This window comes from Chiroxiphia lanceolata, chromosome 3 (assembly GCF_009829145.1).
Source record: "Chiroxiphia lanceolata isolate bChiLan1 chromosome 3, bChiLan1.pri, whole genome shotgun sequence".
Taxonomy (NCBI): Eukaryota; Metazoa; Chordata; class Aves; order Passeriformes; family Pipridae; genus Chiroxiphia; species Chiroxiphia lanceolata.
The window spans coordinates 40,847,896-40,866,938 of record NC_045639.1 but is presented as its reverse complement, the minus strand read 5'-3'; the positions used below and the strand labels follow the sequence as shown (position 1 = coordinate 40,866,938).

The window sequence follows — 19,043 nt, the reverse complement described above, 5'->3', positions numbered from 1 at the left end:
TTTAGCAAACAGCACGTTCTGACTAAGCTAGAAAACAAAGCCTACTTGCTCTTAAAAATAACTGCCTTTGAACTACCTCTGCCAAGCTCAAGTTCAGATTGAGTCTCTTTTTTCCCACAGCAAGGTGCATGAGTCACAGACACCATCTCTGCTCCTGCAGGGCACCCCCTTCCCAGTCCCATTCCTGTTCCAGGGTGACTCTTGTGGGGTCCACACTGGAAACAAGCAGGGACGCTTAATTACACACGTATGCAGCTCAGCTTCACCGTCTCACAAAAGCACAGACTTAAGAAAACAGGAATATAGGAAGGTTTAGATTAGATGTTAGGAAGAAATTATCTACTGTGAGGGTGGTGAGGTACTGGAACAGCCTGCCCAGAGAAGCTGTGAATGCCCCATCCCTGAACGTGTTCAAGGCCAGGCTGAACAGGCCTTTGAGCACTCTGGCCTAGCATAAGGTGTCCCTGACCACGGCAGGGGTTTGGAACTAGATAATCTTTACGGCCCCTTCCAACTCGAACCATTCTATGATTCCATGAAATTCAGTTCAAATCACTAAGAGATTGGTTTAAGGGAAGAGTAGAATCCTACTGTTTCCTCAGGATCTCATATTTCAACAACAAGAATCTTGTTTGCCAGATCTAAAGCACAATAACTACACATATATTAATAAAGTTTGGGGTTTAGGGTTGAGTTTCTCTGGTCACTATGGAATCTGAGTCTGACTTATTTTGATTGCCCATTGCTTTCTTTTATGCAGCAACCTTGCCTGTTCATATTATCCAAGGATACATGTCCGAAAGCCCTTTGCAGATTAGCTGCATGCTTTCTTTTTTCATTTAAACTTTCCCCTGAACTTTGATTATCATTTTCTAGCGAAGTCACACCACACAGAAGTAAAATTATTGTGTAAATGCTCCTGTTTTATGATGGAGGAACATAGAAAAAATCACAATCTACTTGCTACACCCCTCATATTGCTGCATGCTGCAGCATGCTGCATGCACAGACAGGTGACCCTGCAACCCAGGGACACATCAGGGCTCTCTGGGCTCAGCAGGGCTCTCAGTTAGAAGCAGGGCTTGCTCAGCATATATGGCCAACCATAGAGAATAGACTGGAGCCAGCTAGGCAGGCTGATAAACTTGACAGAGCGGGACAGAAACCGCTCTGAAGAATAAACAGTCTGAGAGGGTGTGAGAGATGGCTAAGATAGACCAGAAGAGAGGCATCAGGTCTAGGAGGAGCAAAATTTGACTGGGGCATGGAGAAGAGGGTGAGTACAGGAAAACTGAATGCAAGCTGTGAGGAGGCAACAGCTTTAGGCAGGCTCAACAGAGTGGAAAAGCCTGAAAAAGCAACAGTGTGGATTGCTAGGAAGAACACAGGAAAAGATGAGAGAGAACCAATATGAAGAGGAAGGCAAATTAGGAGAATGCACAGGAGGGGGGGGAGCTGCTAAACTGAGAAGGGATGAACAGAGAAGGAAAAGTACAGAACTGGAAATATAAAGTGGAAGAAAAATGGACACAAGTGAAAGATGGAATGCGATAAGGGTCTAATGCACTGGATAGGACAGACAAGAGGGCACAGTGAAAGGTATATGAAATCTAAAGGAAAATGACACATTGAGAAGGTAAGTCTACTTGTGTTTTTTCAACAACATAAAAGTACAGATTTCACATTAGTTTTTTAAAAAAGCTGACAAACTTTTAAGTCAGCTGTGAGTTTTTCACATAATGGAAGGTTCTTCCAGGAACAAGCCAGGAGAGCACGGAGCAGGTAAAATAGGAATGCCAAGCTGTTCTTCTGGGAGCCATTAAGTTTCTTACCTCCCAGGCAAACTAGGTATTGAAATGGCATACTCTTAGGCTGTCTTAAAACAGCTTATTATAGGATCTAATGTAAACCAAACATTTTGGAGAAGGGGAAAATACAGGTTGTCTTATTTCACTTTGGCCCAGATCTTCTAAACTGATCGTGCTGGTCACTTGGCAAATACCCCGAGATTGCATGTGCCTTCACTACACTGTATCTCACATCCTCATTAAATGCCCCTACTAATTTTGCCTAGAGAGCTGCTAGAGACACTACAGAAAATAGTCCTTCCTAACAGAAAGGGGCCACAGAGTTCAGTGATAACAATGAGAATCCTGATTAAAACCAGATATTTCTATAGAAGAGGTATAAATTATACCATATATATAGGTTTTTTAATTAGCTGGTTGATATTTTTTTATGTTTTAAAGTAAAGCCCTTTAATTAATTGGGAACTTGCATGCGAATATACTATTTTTCATTAAAATACTAGTGGCTTTCATTGAAAACACCCACCAAAGTTTCCTCCTTAAACCCCAAATAGTTTACTTTAAAGTAACTGAAAATCAAAACTCTTACCTATTGAGAACAAATACATGATTTTTCCTTTTTTTTTTTTTTTTTTTTTAGTTAAGCAACCCACAACCATGCAGGAAGTTTAGGCATATCTGCATGTGTGCACATATGTGTTATCTAAAAGTTGAACCATCACCAGTCACAATTCCAGTTTTCTACATACCTAGAGGCACACACAGACAACTATTCAATGTGCACTTGGTAAGATGGCCAAGGGCAGGTGTAATGCTATAGCTATACACATTTTTGCAAGATACTTGTGGTATTCCAACAATCCAGGACCACTATTCTAGTACAGAATACTAGATACATACTGAACACCTACTAAGCTTATTATTACATTTCCCAAAGAAAAATCTTTTCAGAAAATAAAAATATGAAAGAACTGCATCTGACACTATCACACTTTCCCTAAATCACTTTGTCCCACCATGTTCAATCCTACACTGACCCTATTAGCAAAACCAGTCTTCCTCTGAGAATTTGCCCTACTGCAGACGGCCAACTAAGGGCCTATAAATAATCTAACTAGTCACAACATCCTTTTTCCAAAAGAATTGTAAGCCATGCATAATACCTCCAACAAGCCCATTTTCCTTTGTCGTCTCCGTTTTGACACTGGACTGATTAGATGTCTTCATCTTTGAGGTATTAATGGATTCCAAGAGGGAGACAAATTCTAAAAAGTTAGATTCATTGGGCATCTGTCCTTCTTTAGCTTCTAGATCTGATTTAGAAGTTGGTAAGGTCTTTTCCTTGTCAGATACATCCACGAAATTCTTACTTAAAAGCACATCTGTCCCACTGTCTACACTCAACACCCGCATGTGCCTCTTTTCATGAGCAGTTCTACAGGACTGCGGGTCTAGGTTGTGCAGGTCTTCCTTAGAAGTTAAATCTACAGTCTGGACATTTTCCGAAGCGTTTTCCTGATTTGGCTCCGAACGAGTGTTAGTTTCTAAAGGTGTATTTGCTAGGTTGCTGTGCTCCTTTACTGCATCACCCGATTCATAGCCAGAGCATTGATTGGATGACAGCTCTGCCCTTAACATTTCTGGAGTTCTTTCGCTTTCACTAAGTTCTGGGCAAGTCTTACCTTTACTGTCATCAGACAGGTCAAAAGTGATAACGGGGATTCTGAGCTGATCACTAGTTTGCTGACTTGGCCAACCTGCTCTAACTACATCAGAATCAAGGGTTGAGCTTGTTTTCTCTGTTTCCAGAGCCTTTAAGTGGACAGATCCCGGTAAGTCACTGAGGGTGGTGTTTGGTGTAGTACTCATTGTGATGACAATTTTAATGGGCTCACATAGCTGGTCTCCAGGAAGTGAGCTGTCCACAACTGCAACAGCAGCCTCGCTGTCTGAGCAATCAAGGTCCTCATTGGTATTACTGGCATTGCAAGAACTTTCCATGTGCTCGTGATCTTTGGTTGCAATGGCATTGCACTGTGGGCAGTTACCAGTAAAGCCTGTCTGTGGTGATCCATCTGGCAATTTCTCTCTTTTGTAGCTTTTAGGATTACTCATATGGTCTGAAATAACTGAATTTTCACTGTCCCATGGCTCTGAAGAAACTCCAGTCCTTAAAATATCACCTTGCGATGAAGAAATATTGGAGAAGTTTTTAGCTCCGTCTCTGTCCACAAGAATATCTTGGGATCCATGCTGTCCACATGACTGTTCGTTCACTCCTTTTTCATTTATTTCATTACCAGAAAGTGTTTCCATAGCAGCTGGTTTTGTCACTATTGCTGATGTGGTGGCACCTGAAGTGGAGGTTGTATAAACAGGTAATATATCTGCTTTGATACACGGTGAGGTAGAAGAAACTGGTGGTGCAGCCTGGTCTTCTAATACCATAACACCTAATTAGAAAACATATGAACACTACGCATCATTGAAGTATGCACTTTAGCTAGCAAAATCTGATCCAGAGGAAAGAAAGCACAGATGATGTAGCTGCTTAAAACCATTCCTAAGCAAGGAGCTTTTTGCTAGCTACATGAGAAATACTATAAAAGCAAGATGGGACCCTTCCAGGTCAGGACAAGGGCAGCAGCATGTCTATTTAAGTTAAATAATCAAAATAGCTCAAGAAGCAGCTAGTATCAAAATGAAAATGTTTCACAGAATTATCCCCTCTTGTGTCAAGCAATGAGTGAACAATGGTTTAAGGGATTTATAAAACCTTTAAGATACCTCTAAGATCTTCAATAGTTTCCCGCGTTGGCAGCTCCTAGAAAAATAAAAGGAAACATACAAGGTTAGCATGGGCATTTATTACATTCTGCTGCGGAAAAAAACAACTATCAGTGCAATAGCTATCTAATCAAAGGTTAATTACAGCACTGGTACATTGCTTAACATCACTGAAATTTGAACATGTACCTTTCACAAAATGCAAGGGGTGGCGAGGGAGATGGTTCTAGAACAGTCATGCTCCAAATTGCATCATTGCAACTGTGTGTGATGCTTGGGGAGGGAGGGGAAAAGAAAGATCTGTTTTTCTTTTAAGAAAATAATTTTGTAGTGCCTAATCCAGATACATTTTTTTTTTAGTCATTAATGAATAGAATGTGTTCATCTGTTCCACTTTCCCAGCTATATGTTTCAAAAGCACTAGAATGAAAAGTTTGGTGTCTAGTCCTTGGTAACAATTTCTCAGAAGAAAACTAGAGGACAGAGACATTAAATTATTACAGAATCATTTAGATTCCAAGGAAGCCTTGGAGATCATTTAGTCAGAACCCCCTCTGCCACACACACACTCAAAGCAGGTACAGTTTGAGCAGGTTGCTCAGGGCCATCTCCAACAGAGTCTTGAAAATCTCCAAAGATGGAGATTTCACAACTTCTCTGGAAAACCTCTTCCAGTATTTGACCACTCTCTCAGTAGGGAAAAAAAAAAAACAACAAACAAGAAAACAAGTACACACAAAAGACATTAAATCTAATTAATCTGACTGTAGCGTTCTCCGGCTGCAAGTTGCAGCCACTCTTTCTTATCCTGTCACTGGGCACCTCCAAGAAGAGTGTGCTCAATCTTCTGTGTATCTTACCATTGGAAAGCTAAAGACAGCAGTAAGCTCTTCTTCTAGTTTTATGAACGGTTTTAGCATTATAATTGCTAAATCATCCCATTTGCCTGTCCTCATACATCATGTACCTCATTCTTCAATCACCTTGGTGGCTTCTGCTGGTTTCTCATCAGTAGGTCAGTGTCCAGGGGAACTAACTGGGGAGCTCAAAACTAAACACAGTACTCCAGAGGAATACGTCAGGAGTCTAAATTCAACAGCCTAAGTGCATAATGAGAAATTAAAGCCATTGGGAAAAATGAATGTGGCTCTCTTCTGACTGACAGGTACCAAAAATCAAGAGGAAATAATTATTATTTTTTAAAATTCCATGGTGGTATCCTGCCAGCATGAACAAGAGACTTCATTTGAAAAGACCCAATCTATATGTTTGGAAGTGGGAGACTAGGATAAGATCCCAAGAAGAAATAGGTTTGCAGAATGGACAAATACTAGAATACTGGAGACTAAGACAGAAACAAGGTGAAAAAGTATTTTACCTCATCAAAAACCCAAAACAACTATTAATGTCTGTGAATCATACAGATGCTACAAAAGGGTAAAAACACTCCAGGAAATGAGGAAATAGTTCTGATTCAGACCAAGATTTTAATAATTTGTAGTAAATCGGAATAAGGTGGGGGGTATGGAGGAATATGAAGACAGAATGAAGTATCAAGTAGCCACTTATTCAGAGATCACTAACCATCCTCTGCACTGACTGAGGCAGGAGTCCTGTAGAAAAAAATAGCATGGGATCACATAATTAAACATTTCATCACAGTATACATAGGGAGTAGTTTAAGATGACATAGTCAGCATTATTCTGTTTCTTAATTTTTTGAATACTTAACTGTTCAATCTTCTCATGAGGTTTTCCTGTTGTTTTCTTTAATAACATTTACATACGTCCCCTTCATCACTTCATACACTATTGATTTTGAAAGCATGGCCAATGGCATGGAATGCACATGCATATACTTTTAACCTCCTGTAGACATCTCCTAGATTTAAATGTTTTTTGTGTTTTTATGTTTAAATACTCAAGACGTGTTTGGTTCATTTTATAAGCATAAGTCTAGTTACACAAAATCAAATTATTAATGCTCCAGAAGCAGATCCTTTCAGAGGCAATGAGAGGCTGCTCTGATTGCATTAACCTCTCCCTTCTCTCAAAGCAGCCACAAAACACTAGTTGCTCTTGGCAATATTTACAAAGGCTATTTGCTATCTATAGCAGGAGCAGACAGATCCCTCTTAAGAAGGGCAGAATTATGCATGCCAGTTTCGGCTCTGCAAAACCAAACCTTCAGGACAAGGCTGACTGACAGCAGCCGTATACCTAGTAGATCCACAGAATCACCCCTTCTCCTTGGGGCAGACCCCCAGACTACGATCCAAGTGATCAGTACCTGGTAATACAAAACTCCGTGTAGTAAGCTATAGACTGCACAAAGTGAAGACACTGTTACAGAAAACCACATACTAACCATTGCTCCAGATGAGTTCTGCGAGTGCAGAGCCTGTACCCTCGAACTGTCGTGAATTGTTTGGGTAGAATCATTTTGGCTGGTCTCAACGATGACATTATCCCCTGTGTTATTGCTGAAAAGTAAGCAAATGAAAAATAAAGCAATGCTTCTTAGCCCAGTGGATCACAGCCTGTTTTAGGAAGTAGCTGAGGAGCAGAAACAGAATAGGAACAAGTAGCACAGCACAGTAAAGTGACAGCACAACTTTCCCCTCCAATGCTAAAAGCACAGGGCTGTAAAAATACTGTAACCCCCTTCTGCACCTCCCTCCTTACCATAACAACTTGATAAAAATAAATTAATAAAAATCCCTCAATATAAAATGATTCTGGTGTTTTCAGAAGTAGAGTTATGAGAAATAAAATGACATCTCTTCAAACTCCCTATGCGTATATCATGCCATTTAGCCTGCCTGACACACACACAGATTTATTGGCACAAAAAAAGACTGTTTGGGGCTTCTTATATAACAACCAAATCTTACTCCTTTCACAATTTTTGCTTTTTATGTCCTTGTGTACATATTGATTATCTAACTGCCTGTTTATTTACAAGCCTCCTATAAAACAATTACTTGAAATGCAGCACGATGTGTATTAATATAATCACTAGACCACAAAACAAAGTTTTTGCTCTGGTTTGGGCGAAGAAAACACATATCCATTACTAATCTCATATGCTATAAGGCAATTTGTTGATCACTTTCTTTGTGGGTGCATTAAAGTATCCACTAACTCTTTTTGCACATATTTTCTATGAACTTTTCCATGGATATAAGCAAGTATTTTTGGACAAAGTTTACTAATGAAAACCTACAAATGTTCTTTTTCTCAGGCATAACACAACAAAAATTCAGCTAAAAAGAAAACAACCAAAAAACCATCACAGTGAAATGTCAAAAAGTGTGGGATTGGGCTTTTCTGTTTGTTTGTGGTGTTGGTTTTTTGCAAAAAAAGCTTTTTTTTTAAAACCCCACAGCTGTATACAAGCTATAAAATTATTTATCTGGGGGTTTCAATCATCTTTCCACAATGTTTTTTTCCATAGTAAACTGGCTTCAAAAACTTGTTTAACCAACCTGCCAACTAAAGGGTCTGTTTAAAAAACTCTGTCATCTGTCTAGTCAAAATAACAGTAAGTTCTTTATTTTCTGATCAAGTACTAAATAACGGAATGTTGTGCATTCACAAACCAATCTAGGAGGAATAGTCATGTGATTTAACATGCAAGTTTTAAGTGATTCTACCTCTACTTCTTAGTCAAAACAGAGCCTGAAAGACATAACCCCATCTAAAATAAAAACCTTGTATGGTTAGTGGCACATATAAGAGGCATTTCTCAGAACAGTCACAACGCAGTCAGACCTTGACATCCCCAGCAACATCACTGCCAGGAGTATAACACAGATGAGCATGTGTAAAGACACCAAAAAGCAGTAGCACAAAGGTATATAAACAATCTCTATACTACTTAGCTGGCACAGAGATTGCAGTAGCAACTGCAAATACACCAAAAAACACCCTAAGTTCTTTTATACAGAGCTCTCGCTTGAAGCTTGACTGGTAGTTTTAACAGCTACTCAGTTTAAGCTTTGTTTAGACATTTCTGTGCTGCTGTCTCTACTGGATGTACCTTATTTCAGCATTTTTCACATCTGTTATAACATCTGAGATCACTAGAAGCCACTTAACAGCTTCATTTGTTTGTATGACTCAAGCTTGAAAAACCAGCAGGAAAGGTCTCCATTCATTCCAAAGAATGTACAGTGGTACATTCTACTTAAACACAAATCTGGAAAATGTCAGTACTAGTCTTCAGATCAATACTATTTTTAGCTTTAATACATCACAACCTGGATTGATTATTTGCAGAAAAGAGTACTTGGCTCCTCAGCAGAGAAGCTACAAATACCTACTAAACGCCCCTGAGAAATAAAAGTGGTACTAGTTTTCCTCATGAACAGGACACAAAAGCATCACAAGCAGTCACAATAAAATGCAAGGGGGAAAAGCAACTAACACATCTAGGGTGTGATCTAAGGAAGTTACTACAAGCACACAAAGGCAACATGAGCTCAGGGTTCAAAAGCTGTGATATTAAAGTGTTTTCTTTGCCAAAAGATGCGTGCCACTTCCTTGCCTCTTCCCAGAAGGTAAGCACAGCAGGAAGAGGAAAGAGCACGCGCGTGAGGCTTCCCCAGAAAACTTCTCCCAGGTTTTCTCCAGGATCTTTTAGCAGCTCCAGTACATGTCTCTTCTTATCACCTCCGTGGTACCTGGCTGCTGCTCCACCTCTGAATCAGGTGCAGCTCTGCCTGCTTCACCACGAGCAGGCTTCGGCTATGGAATATAAAAGCACTAAGCAAGTTTTTAGAAGTGCCATTCCTCACACAACTGTAAGGAGTTTTCATACAGTCAACAGACATTTCTGCCATGCAGGACCATAGTGCCAACATACATTTTACAGAATGTGCCAGCAATGCAATGAAAAGCTTACCTACAATTAGAGGACTGAACTGCTTCTCCTTTTTGAACCTCTTTACATTGCCTTCCATTTTGTCTTGAGAGCTTTTGTTGAATTACTTCGCCTTTATCAAACATAAGGTGCAAACGGTAGCTGATCACCTTTATTACCGTGAAGAACACTGTCACCAAGCTGCAGTACACAAAAACTGTAACTGCATTTGCTGGAAAAGCCTACGGAAGGAAATTATAAAGACATAATGATAACAGTTTGCTTTGAGAAGACGCTGCTAAAATTTTTAAATACACTACATAGATTGAGTTCTGCTCACAAAAAAAGGTCTAGAAGTTTCTTCACATTTCAAACCACTTCACGAGATCTATTCTTTTGATTAGCTGTGGTTATTATTTATTATCAAAAATCAGTAAATCTCACAATTGACAAACACTGTAAATTTTTTAAAATACTGCATTCCCATGTTAATGCAGCTGCAGCCTTCCCTACACTATGAATTTATAAAAATACAGAAATAAAATAAAACATTAGTTATCTACAAACAGGAAATCCCTTTAGAAAAATTCTGTCATCTTAGCCTGAATCTCACTTATGACTCAACAGTAAAATGCCATGGTTTGATGTCGTTTTTCTAACACCTCATAACATGTTCCCATGTATCTTACGGTATGAAGAATTTCAAATAATTAGTCAGGACTAGTCAAAACAAATTAATAAAATGCATTTGGAGGGGCAGCCTGCCCTGGTTTAGGCTGGAGGAGTGAGTATTTGGCTGTGTGGTGCTTAATTGCCAGCTGGGGTTAAACCGACACAACCTCTTTGAATTGTTTTTCTAAAGTAGATAATTGTTAATTTGCAGCTGTCTGTGATCTGTTTGCTGATCTGTGATGAGCATCATAGTTCTTAACCATTAAAATTAATTACAGTTCAACTATAGTCTGTATAGTTCTTTCACAGACAGGACATACTAACAACATTTTTATATATAAATGCTTCTTTACAGTAAAGGGCAAATCATAGCAATGAACACTCGCAGTTATAATCCGAGTTAGTCATTATAGTCATGGAACACCCTTATGTATTGTCACAACACAGCTGCAGTCTCACAATGAATTCAATCTCTCCTCAAGTTTTAGGTTTTTTAAACAGAGCTTTACTATATCCCTGCACAACAACAAGAAAAAAAGCCAAACAACAAACCAACCAACCCCAAAAAGTAAGATTTTCAATACTGAGGATTTGCTAAAAGCCTACTGCGGTTAATTTTTAAGAATGGTCTTTACTTTGGGAGTAAATCTATCGTTTTTTCAGATTCATAAATAAATCACACCGACCACACAGCTAAAGGATAGGGAACAAGGCATGCTTACTTCATCTTTAAAACAAGTCACTGCATTTATCTTCATGTTGAAATTAATATGTTGAATCATTTCTGTGTTGTTACAAGCAAGTGGGTTGCTATTCTGATGCTACTTTTGGCTTAGTGGGACCTCATACCCTCAAGATGTACATGTGAAAATTTTCAGGCAAATCCTTTTTTGTGACTATTCTGATTCAGATATAAAGAACCTATTGCACAAAAGTAGAGAAGCTAGTTAGAATGTATTACCAATGATCCCTAATATGACAGACATGACTTTCTACAAGTTGAGGCTTAGTCTGTTAAGAGTACTTCATGGTACTATGTATATACTGACACTCAGCATACCCTTCAGTCATCTAGTGAATCCGGGCCAGAAAGAGGATCCACTTGCAAGGTCATGTTCTCAGGGTATAAGGTTTGGTGAAGAATTTGTGGTTTATGACTAATGTTTTTGCAAAACGAGTTAGAAATTGCTTGGTTTCACAAAGAATGATATCCAATTATCTGTAATGACTTGTTTAAGAGAAATTTGTTCACCTTCCAAGGAATCTCTTAAACTATACACTACAAGGCACAGATCGACTGCTCGTTATTAAATAACAGCTCAGAATGATCCACTAGAAAAGAAGTACTTTATAGGTGACATTCGTAAAGCTTAATAAATATTACATGAATAATGTCAAGAGGACACAACAAAAATAGACTTCCAATGGTGCAGTCTTTGCGTGCATAGAGCATGCTACAAGACAGACTCAAAGGAAGCTCCTAGATTTCAAAGTGGAAAAGAAGGCCAGTTTTAGCAAATGCCGAGTGCTGCATGTCCTCATCCCTGCCTTGTGACCAGACCTACCGGAGCTGTGCCCTGAGCCAGCCTGTGGTCTCCCTGCCCATCTGTCCAAGATACACAGTGTTTTACCCACCTACACGCTGTGCATGCTCACAATGCCAAGCCTCTCAATGTATAACGAGGCCAGTACATCCTTAATATTCTGAATCTTGGGGCAAGTTGAGCAGTCCAAGCCAGCAGGTTGCTCCCTGTCCACATGAGGAATTAGGAGAAAGATGAAGCTGATAATGGAAAGCCCTCAATTTTCTGAATCAGGCATGACTGCAGTTGTTGTTCCCAGGTACAAACAGGTAAAAGTATCAAATCCACTTGCGCTAAGAAGGAATTAAGTTATAGACCACTGAGGAATTAGATGATAGAGTCACTTTTGATGCACTATAGTTATAATTAGCCTGGTTTCCTACGGAAACAAGGTTTTATAATCACACCATGTGTCTGTGTATTCATCATCTCTCTCCATCCCCTCAGTTGAAAGTAGCCAAAGAATTAAAAAAGTTATTCAGCAAACTTTGAGAGAATATGCCCCACTGGGACAAGGTCACAGCAGGACACCTCCTCCATTAATGAGAGGAACCCACACAGCTCTCTGACCTTTTGATGCCACCCCAGTGAAAGGAAAAGCTTCAACTGAGCTGACATCTTATTAGAAGCTAGGAAAAAAAAAATTCATTAGAAAGCAGGCTTCATGACTTCCCACAGATTTCTGTGGAAGCTGTAATTTTCTTTGCTCTCTCCCAATTAAAAACTCTACTATAATGTACTTTTTGTTTTCCAGTAGCTTCTGTTGTACCCTGCACCAGAATAGCGTGGGGTCACAGGCAGAAATGCAGGCTGGTGTTTTCCAAATGTGGCCCAACTTACTACTGCAAATGCAACAGAGTTGACCTGACTCTGTACGGAGTACCTTCACTTGGGGCTTCTGCCTGCCCAGGGGATGCTCCCAGAGGAACGACCACATTGTTCTTCACGTGCCAGCTAATGTTATTTGAGTAACACAAAGGTAGAGGTGGCTGAGGCATGCACTTCCTAATATCTTTTATTATTATGTGCAACCTTTGAACAAAATACCACACCTTGTAAACTGGGCTGAAAAATTAGTTGATTAGACCCAGAAGTACCCCACCCAATGTTCAAGCCCCTCAGGCATCTAAAGCAAGGCGGTGCTGCATCTGGTCCTCACTGTCTTGGTGTGCTACAGAACACAAATGAGGGACCTATCAAACAAATATGCAGTCAGCCACTACCATCAGGCTTGCAGAGATGTGAGTGGGAGATATAACACTGAGGCCAAAGATAAATATTTATATATTAATCAAGGTAAATCAGTACTAAGAGATGTCCAACTGTCACGCAGTATAAAACACGAGAAAGCAGGTAGCAAATAACATTCTAGGGGTGTACATTCAGTTCTAAGTACGCATCCTATCACACAATAAACACACACTGTGCAGTCTAGCCTACCTCTCTGCTGTGGAGATATATTTACATATATAGATAACTTCTACAGAGAGATAGAGCGGGGTAAAACATGGCCGAGTGGGACTGGAAGCAGCTGACACACTGCAAGTTTATTGGAGTTTACCTCTGAGTAATTTATGTGCCCACACCCTTATACTGCCATGTTGTACTTCTCCTATCACAGCATGATTTGAAGATCTAATGTGTAAGAAGTAACAATCCTCTAAGTTCAAGGGTTTCATGTCCAAAAAAAGGCAAGAGAAATACCCCGTATGCCATTCTGGGGACTCACCCAATATACTGTAAGTTTGTACTAAAGCTTATTGTAAAAGTTCTCTGTGTCACTGGTGTTTTACTGGGTCTCTATTCAGCCCAGTGGCTGAATACAAATAATTATCACTGTTTTCATGTGCAAACACCTAGGAACTCTGGACTGTTTGGTGGAATAAGATAACTTTAATTCTTAATCTATTATGAGAGTTGATATGGTAGGGTTAGAAGAGATCTCATTATAATTTTGAAAGTTGATTTTAACAGTAATGATGCTCCAAATAATATCCAATGTACATTTTAATGTACAAATGATAAATGAAAAAGAAAAGAAAGAGATGAAAACACAGATCTGTATTTTCAGGGGCAGGGGAGCTAATAAAGGAATCTTTAGTACCAAAGCAAGCTATGCTGACAAAGCTAGAGAAAGAAATCCTTGATCCATACAACAGAAACAACTTGATACTTTAAGCTTCTCGATGCTACTGTCAGCACGCCTCTGCTGAGCCAGCGTGAAAAATCTAAAAACAGATGGATGAGTTTTGCCATTTGATTCAAATCAAACTGTTTCAGAGAGACTTCCTGGGTCTGACAAAAGTGTAAGATTATCCCAAGCAAAGGAAAATTTTAAAAAGTAGTACTCTGATCTGTTTCGACTTTGCCCAAGAAACATCAGTGACTGCTTTAGCTGAATCCAAAACTACTGTTGTCAAGCATGTAACCTAAATATTACCCCAAACATTACTTAGTATTATAAACAAAATGCCCCAAAGAAAACCTTTAGTTAAAAAGCAAGTTCAAGTTTCTAAGTGGCAAGAACAGATGTCTTGCATAAAGTTTACAGAGCCTTAAAATCAAGCCACTTAAAAACAAGTAAACACTTAAGGACATAATTACTGTCAAGCAGCCATCATAATAAATGCATTATTCTTATCACGGACAAAGAATTCCCACAGCAGTACGTTAGCTCAAGAACACGAGTCCCGCATTTAACCAGATGATTCATCAGAAAGTCAGCCACTCTGCAGAAAAAGCAAGTCCATCTAGATAGGCAAAGATGATGCCCAAGAGAGTTCAGTAGATAAGTTACATTTTCTCCCGTTCCCTTTAAATAATGCCCTGGTTTTACCTTAGCTCTGATCTACAGTCCAGTGTTCTTTTGTGCAACCCCTTGGTAACAAGCCTTCGTCCATGTCATTAGTTCAGAAGTTTCCCACAAGGAAATACATATCTTTTCAGATACATACTTACAAAAACTTGGGAAAAAAGTTAACTTTCAATTTTTTTCCTTTTTAATCACACACAGACTTGGATAGCAAATCCTACAATGCAAGACTCTTCCTGGTTTGCATAGGAAACAGACCCTATCAATCAGAAGAAAGCATATTATTATCTTGGTTCATTACTCCAGGAGCCATCCTTACAGGAATTCACTGCAATCCATGCCACAAAATACAGTATATCAATTCATGTTTAAAAATACAAAATTTGCTTTCCACTGGGATTGCAGAGGGATTCATAAATGCTCTTTCCTTTGAAAATCAGGCCAATATCTGACCATGTAGGGTGAATAAACCTATTTAGAAGTTTCACCCAATCAAAGAAATTTGTACAGAACTTAGTTAAGAATTTAGTTGAGTCACTCTAAGAACCAAATGGATGGAAACTGCTTCCAGTGGAAGCAACCTTAAGCTGTAATCACTGAAGGACACATCAAAGAATAGATGCAATGATCCAGCAAACTATACTTTAAGCTTTTCTCACACAGTAAGAAAACACACAAAAATAGACCAAAAGTTTCAAGCTTTTCAGGAGAATAAATTTTAAATTGCGGCAAACAAACTCTAGTATTATTCATTTGCAAGTTTAAATTTCTGCACAAAGGGAGCTGCATGTCACAAAAGCCATGTGATTCACCAGTGACATTCAGCAAGGCGTGTTAATTACGTGGTATTTGAATTGTTCCATTTATTTACCCTTCTCAGCAGGTAAGACTGGAGCAGACTTGGAAAAAAAGCACCTGTCTCTAAAAGAGATTTTGAACAAATATCCCCCACGGTCATTGAACAAACAACCCCACGGTCATTCCGCACTTGCAGAGGCCAGCACTGCACCCCTATCCAACTCCTTCCAGGGCTAAGGGTCCGGCCCCTGCCTAGCGCGCCCGGCGGGACTCACCCCGTTAACCTCTAGACACGAATGCTCAGGTAAAGCCCAATATGCCCCATTTTCAAGCCCCCCAGGGATCAGTGTACAGTCCGTCCAGCGCACACGCCCTCGCCGCTGCTGCCTGCGGGCCGGGGTCCGCGGCTCTCACCTCGCGCCCCCCCACCCCTCTCGCCCCCCATTCCCTCTCACCAGGTGCAGGGCCATGGGCAGCGTCAGCAGGAACAGCCACAGATAGAGGTGGCAGCTGTTGGTGAAGGCGCCCTGCTCCGGGTCGTGGTACCAGCCCCCGGTCAGCGCCGCCCACACGCCCTGCCCACCAGCCGCGCCGCCGGCGACACCATGGCCGCCCCCCGCCGCCGCCCACCGCCGCCCCTCAGCCGCCCGCCGCCGCCGCCGCCATGCCGGGCGCCCGCGGATTCTCCCATGGTTGCCCCGCGACGCCGAGCATCCCGCCCGCCCCACCCCGGGCGCCGCCGCCGCCGCCGCCGGCGGGGAGGGCGCTGCCACGGGCCGCCCCCCGCCGGGCACAGCGCCCCGCTCGCCCCCGCCGCGGGCCGGGGGGCGCCGCCCCGCTGCAAGGCCTGGGGGACCGCGCGGCAGCGCACGGAGGCCGCGGGGCGCGCAGGGGCCGGGCCGAGCCGCGGCGAGGGGAAAGGTCTGGCGCGGGGGTGTCCGTCACCGCCGCGTCCCGCCCCGGGCGCCGCGACGGGGGATGCACAGGTGCAAAAAAAGCGCGGCAAAGGGGCAGCCCCGGCGGCCGCCGGCTGGGCTGCGCCTCGCCGGCCACACCCCCACCTCCGGGTGCTCGTCGCCGGTTACTGATCCTGCCCGACACATCACGAGTTTCCGATCCGTGAGCTCTGCCCGACTTTGGTGTTGCCCTTTTTGCGTGACTTGAGCTCTGTTTTGGGCGGGATGTGGGAATATAACATTAAAAAAATTTGGTTTCTTTCAAGAATGAGTTCAGGGTAAAACCCAGTCTGCCTTCGTTCAAGAGTTTCACGTAGCTGACCTCAAATTAGCGCAGTGAGGAGTTAAGAGAGGGGTGGGGGAAGCATAGGCGTGCCAAGTATGGGAGAGCAAAGCTGAAAAAATGATGGATTTAAGTGGAAGCCTTGAGCAGGGGAGGCCAAAGTCAGTGAAGAATGAGGCAGAAGGATACGGGCATATCCTTAAGGAAACCCCTGAAGGGAGGGTCATAAGGTTAGGCTGTGAACACTAGAGCTGATCATACATAGTGCTCCCCCTCTCCTACCCCTGACCATCAGAAAATAGTTCTATGTCTCTCATCAGTCCCTTTTAGGGACTTTTCCACATGTATACACCTTTGTTGCAGTCAATTTTGTGAACTATGTAGGTATGTAATGGAGGTAGCCAAGCAGCTTGAACATCACCAAATTCACCTTACATCCATTGCTCCTGACAGTGGCTCCGGTTTCATGGACCAAACACACCATTCCACTGTGCTCTGCATGGATTTTTTAGACAAAGGTAAGAGACCAAAGATGCTATTAAGCAATCGTACTTGTGTGATAATGAACCACAAACCTCAGCTCACTTCCTGATGTTGCAGGTGATGTGGCCATGCTGGATGCCTGTGTTGTTTTGATGGCAGGGATGATACAGCACTATGAACAAGCAGTTGGGAGCAGGGAAAGAATGGCATCGTGCTTCAGCAGCACTGGCACCCTTAGATGCTTCAGGACCTCCAGCCACGTGGCTAAGGTACTTGCTGGGTGTTACCTCAGTGAGCAGTGAAGTTTATTGAGCTGTTCTTGAGCTGTATGAAGGAGGCACAGTCCTGACCATGCCTTGTGCTACTGCTGTAAACACATCTTGCCCAAACCTCTGCCTTCTTGAGTGAATTTTCTTTTTTTATCCTTTGCAGGTTCATTACAAAGGCGACAAAGTTTGTTCATACAAGTAATGATTGAATCAAGTGCAATATGCAGCTATGAATAATATTTTGATGTGGTGATAATTAAAAACGTTAAGTTTCAGAAAACTATTGAACTAATTTTCCACAGGTATGCTGGCAAATAAGATCATTACATGCACAGCTCCAAAAAAAAGAAAGATGAGTAAGCAAAGGTTTTTTGAGACCTCTACTCTGTAGGTTATTGTGTGGAAGGCCCAGGTAATGCAGGCTTTTACTGCAACTTATATACTGCTAGGTGACTTGTGCTGGTTTTTGGCTGGTATAGAGTTAATTTTCTTAGTAGCTAGTATAGTTGCCGTGTTTTGGATTCAGTATGAGAATACTGTTGATAACACACTGATGTTTTGACCGTTTCGAAGTCGTGTTTATCCTAAATGGAGGACTTTTTTGTGTCTCATGCTCCGCTAGTGAGGAGGTACAAAAATGAAAAGAAAAGAAGCTGTGAGGGAGCATAGCTGGGACAGCTGACCCAAACTGACCAAAGGGATGTTCCATACCATATGACATCACACTCTGTATATACAGTGGGGGAAGAAGGAGGAAAGGGGGAATGTTTGGAGCAATGGCATTTGTCTTCCAAGTAACTGTACACGTGATGGGGCCCTGCCCTGCTGGAGATGGCTGAACACCTTCCTGCCATGGGAAGCAGTGAATTAACTTCTTGTAGTGCTGTTGCTTGTGTGTGCCTTTTGCTTTTCCATTAAATTGTCTTTACTTCAAGCCACAAGTTTTCTACCTTTTACCCTTCTGATTCTCCCTGGTGGAGGACTGAGCCAGTGTCTGCGTAGGGGCTGATGGCTGGCTAGGATTAAACATGCCACTTGTCCACACATCACTCAAATCTTTCAACTCTTCCTCATATTTGGATAATGTTGACACCAAATATTTTTTGGTATAATGGTACTTGCAGTTTTGGAGGGTTCCTGTAAATTCCAGGTCAGGTATGTGTTCCAGACACACTGTAGATGCACGCAGTACTGTAGCTACACAGTTGCAGGAGTGCCAAAGATGAAAAATGGGACCACTTTTCTCTTGAGAGATGCCAGTGAGGGACTGAGCCAAAAGCTTTGCCGTCTGTACGCCGCTCTTCTCACCAGTAACTCCACTAGGTGGTGCCGTCAGGAAAGTTAAGGGCGCTTTACACTGTTCGGGATCACAATATTTACATTATTGGAACTCCCAGAAACAGCAACTGTATACCAAGATCCTAGAGCCCTGGGTGCTGAAGAAACACTGAACAAAGACTAACCTGAGTGCAGTGATTGCTAATGGATAACAGTCCTTCAGACGGCAAATTTGGGAATAATAGCTCTAAATAAATATTTAAACATTTCACTGTACTGCAACCAATACCTTGTCTGACCCAAAACATTCCACACTTAATTAGTTCCTGCAGATTCTTTTAGATAACAAAGTACAAGGTGGAATTTGTGCGGCAGAACGCTTGTATTACAACATACTTTATGGCTTTTATAATAAGGCAAATATGCAGATAAGGGAAGGCTTGTAATTAC

At 41.6% G+C, this 19,043-nt stretch overlaps 1 protein-coding gene across 1 annotated transcript in view; it reads right to left on the bottom strand.

Moving 5' to 3' along the window:
- The window catches only part of PCNX2 (pecanex 2), a 153,575-nt gene extending 137,644 nt beyond the window's left edge, over positions 1 to 15,931 (bottom strand). The window contains 6 exon segments of the mRNA XM_032682450.1: positions 2,972 to 4,261; positions 4,596 to 4,632; positions 6,964 to 7,078; positions 9,502 to 9,701; positions 15,780 to 15,907; positions 15,910 to 15,931. Of these exon segments, the coding sequence (XP_032538341.1) occupies positions 2,972 to 4,261; positions 4,596 to 4,632; positions 6,964 to 7,078; positions 9,502 to 9,701; positions 15,780 to 15,907; positions 15,910 to 15,931 (1,792 nt within the window).
- Between the last annotated feature and the right edge of the window lie 3,112 nt (positions 15,932 to 19,043).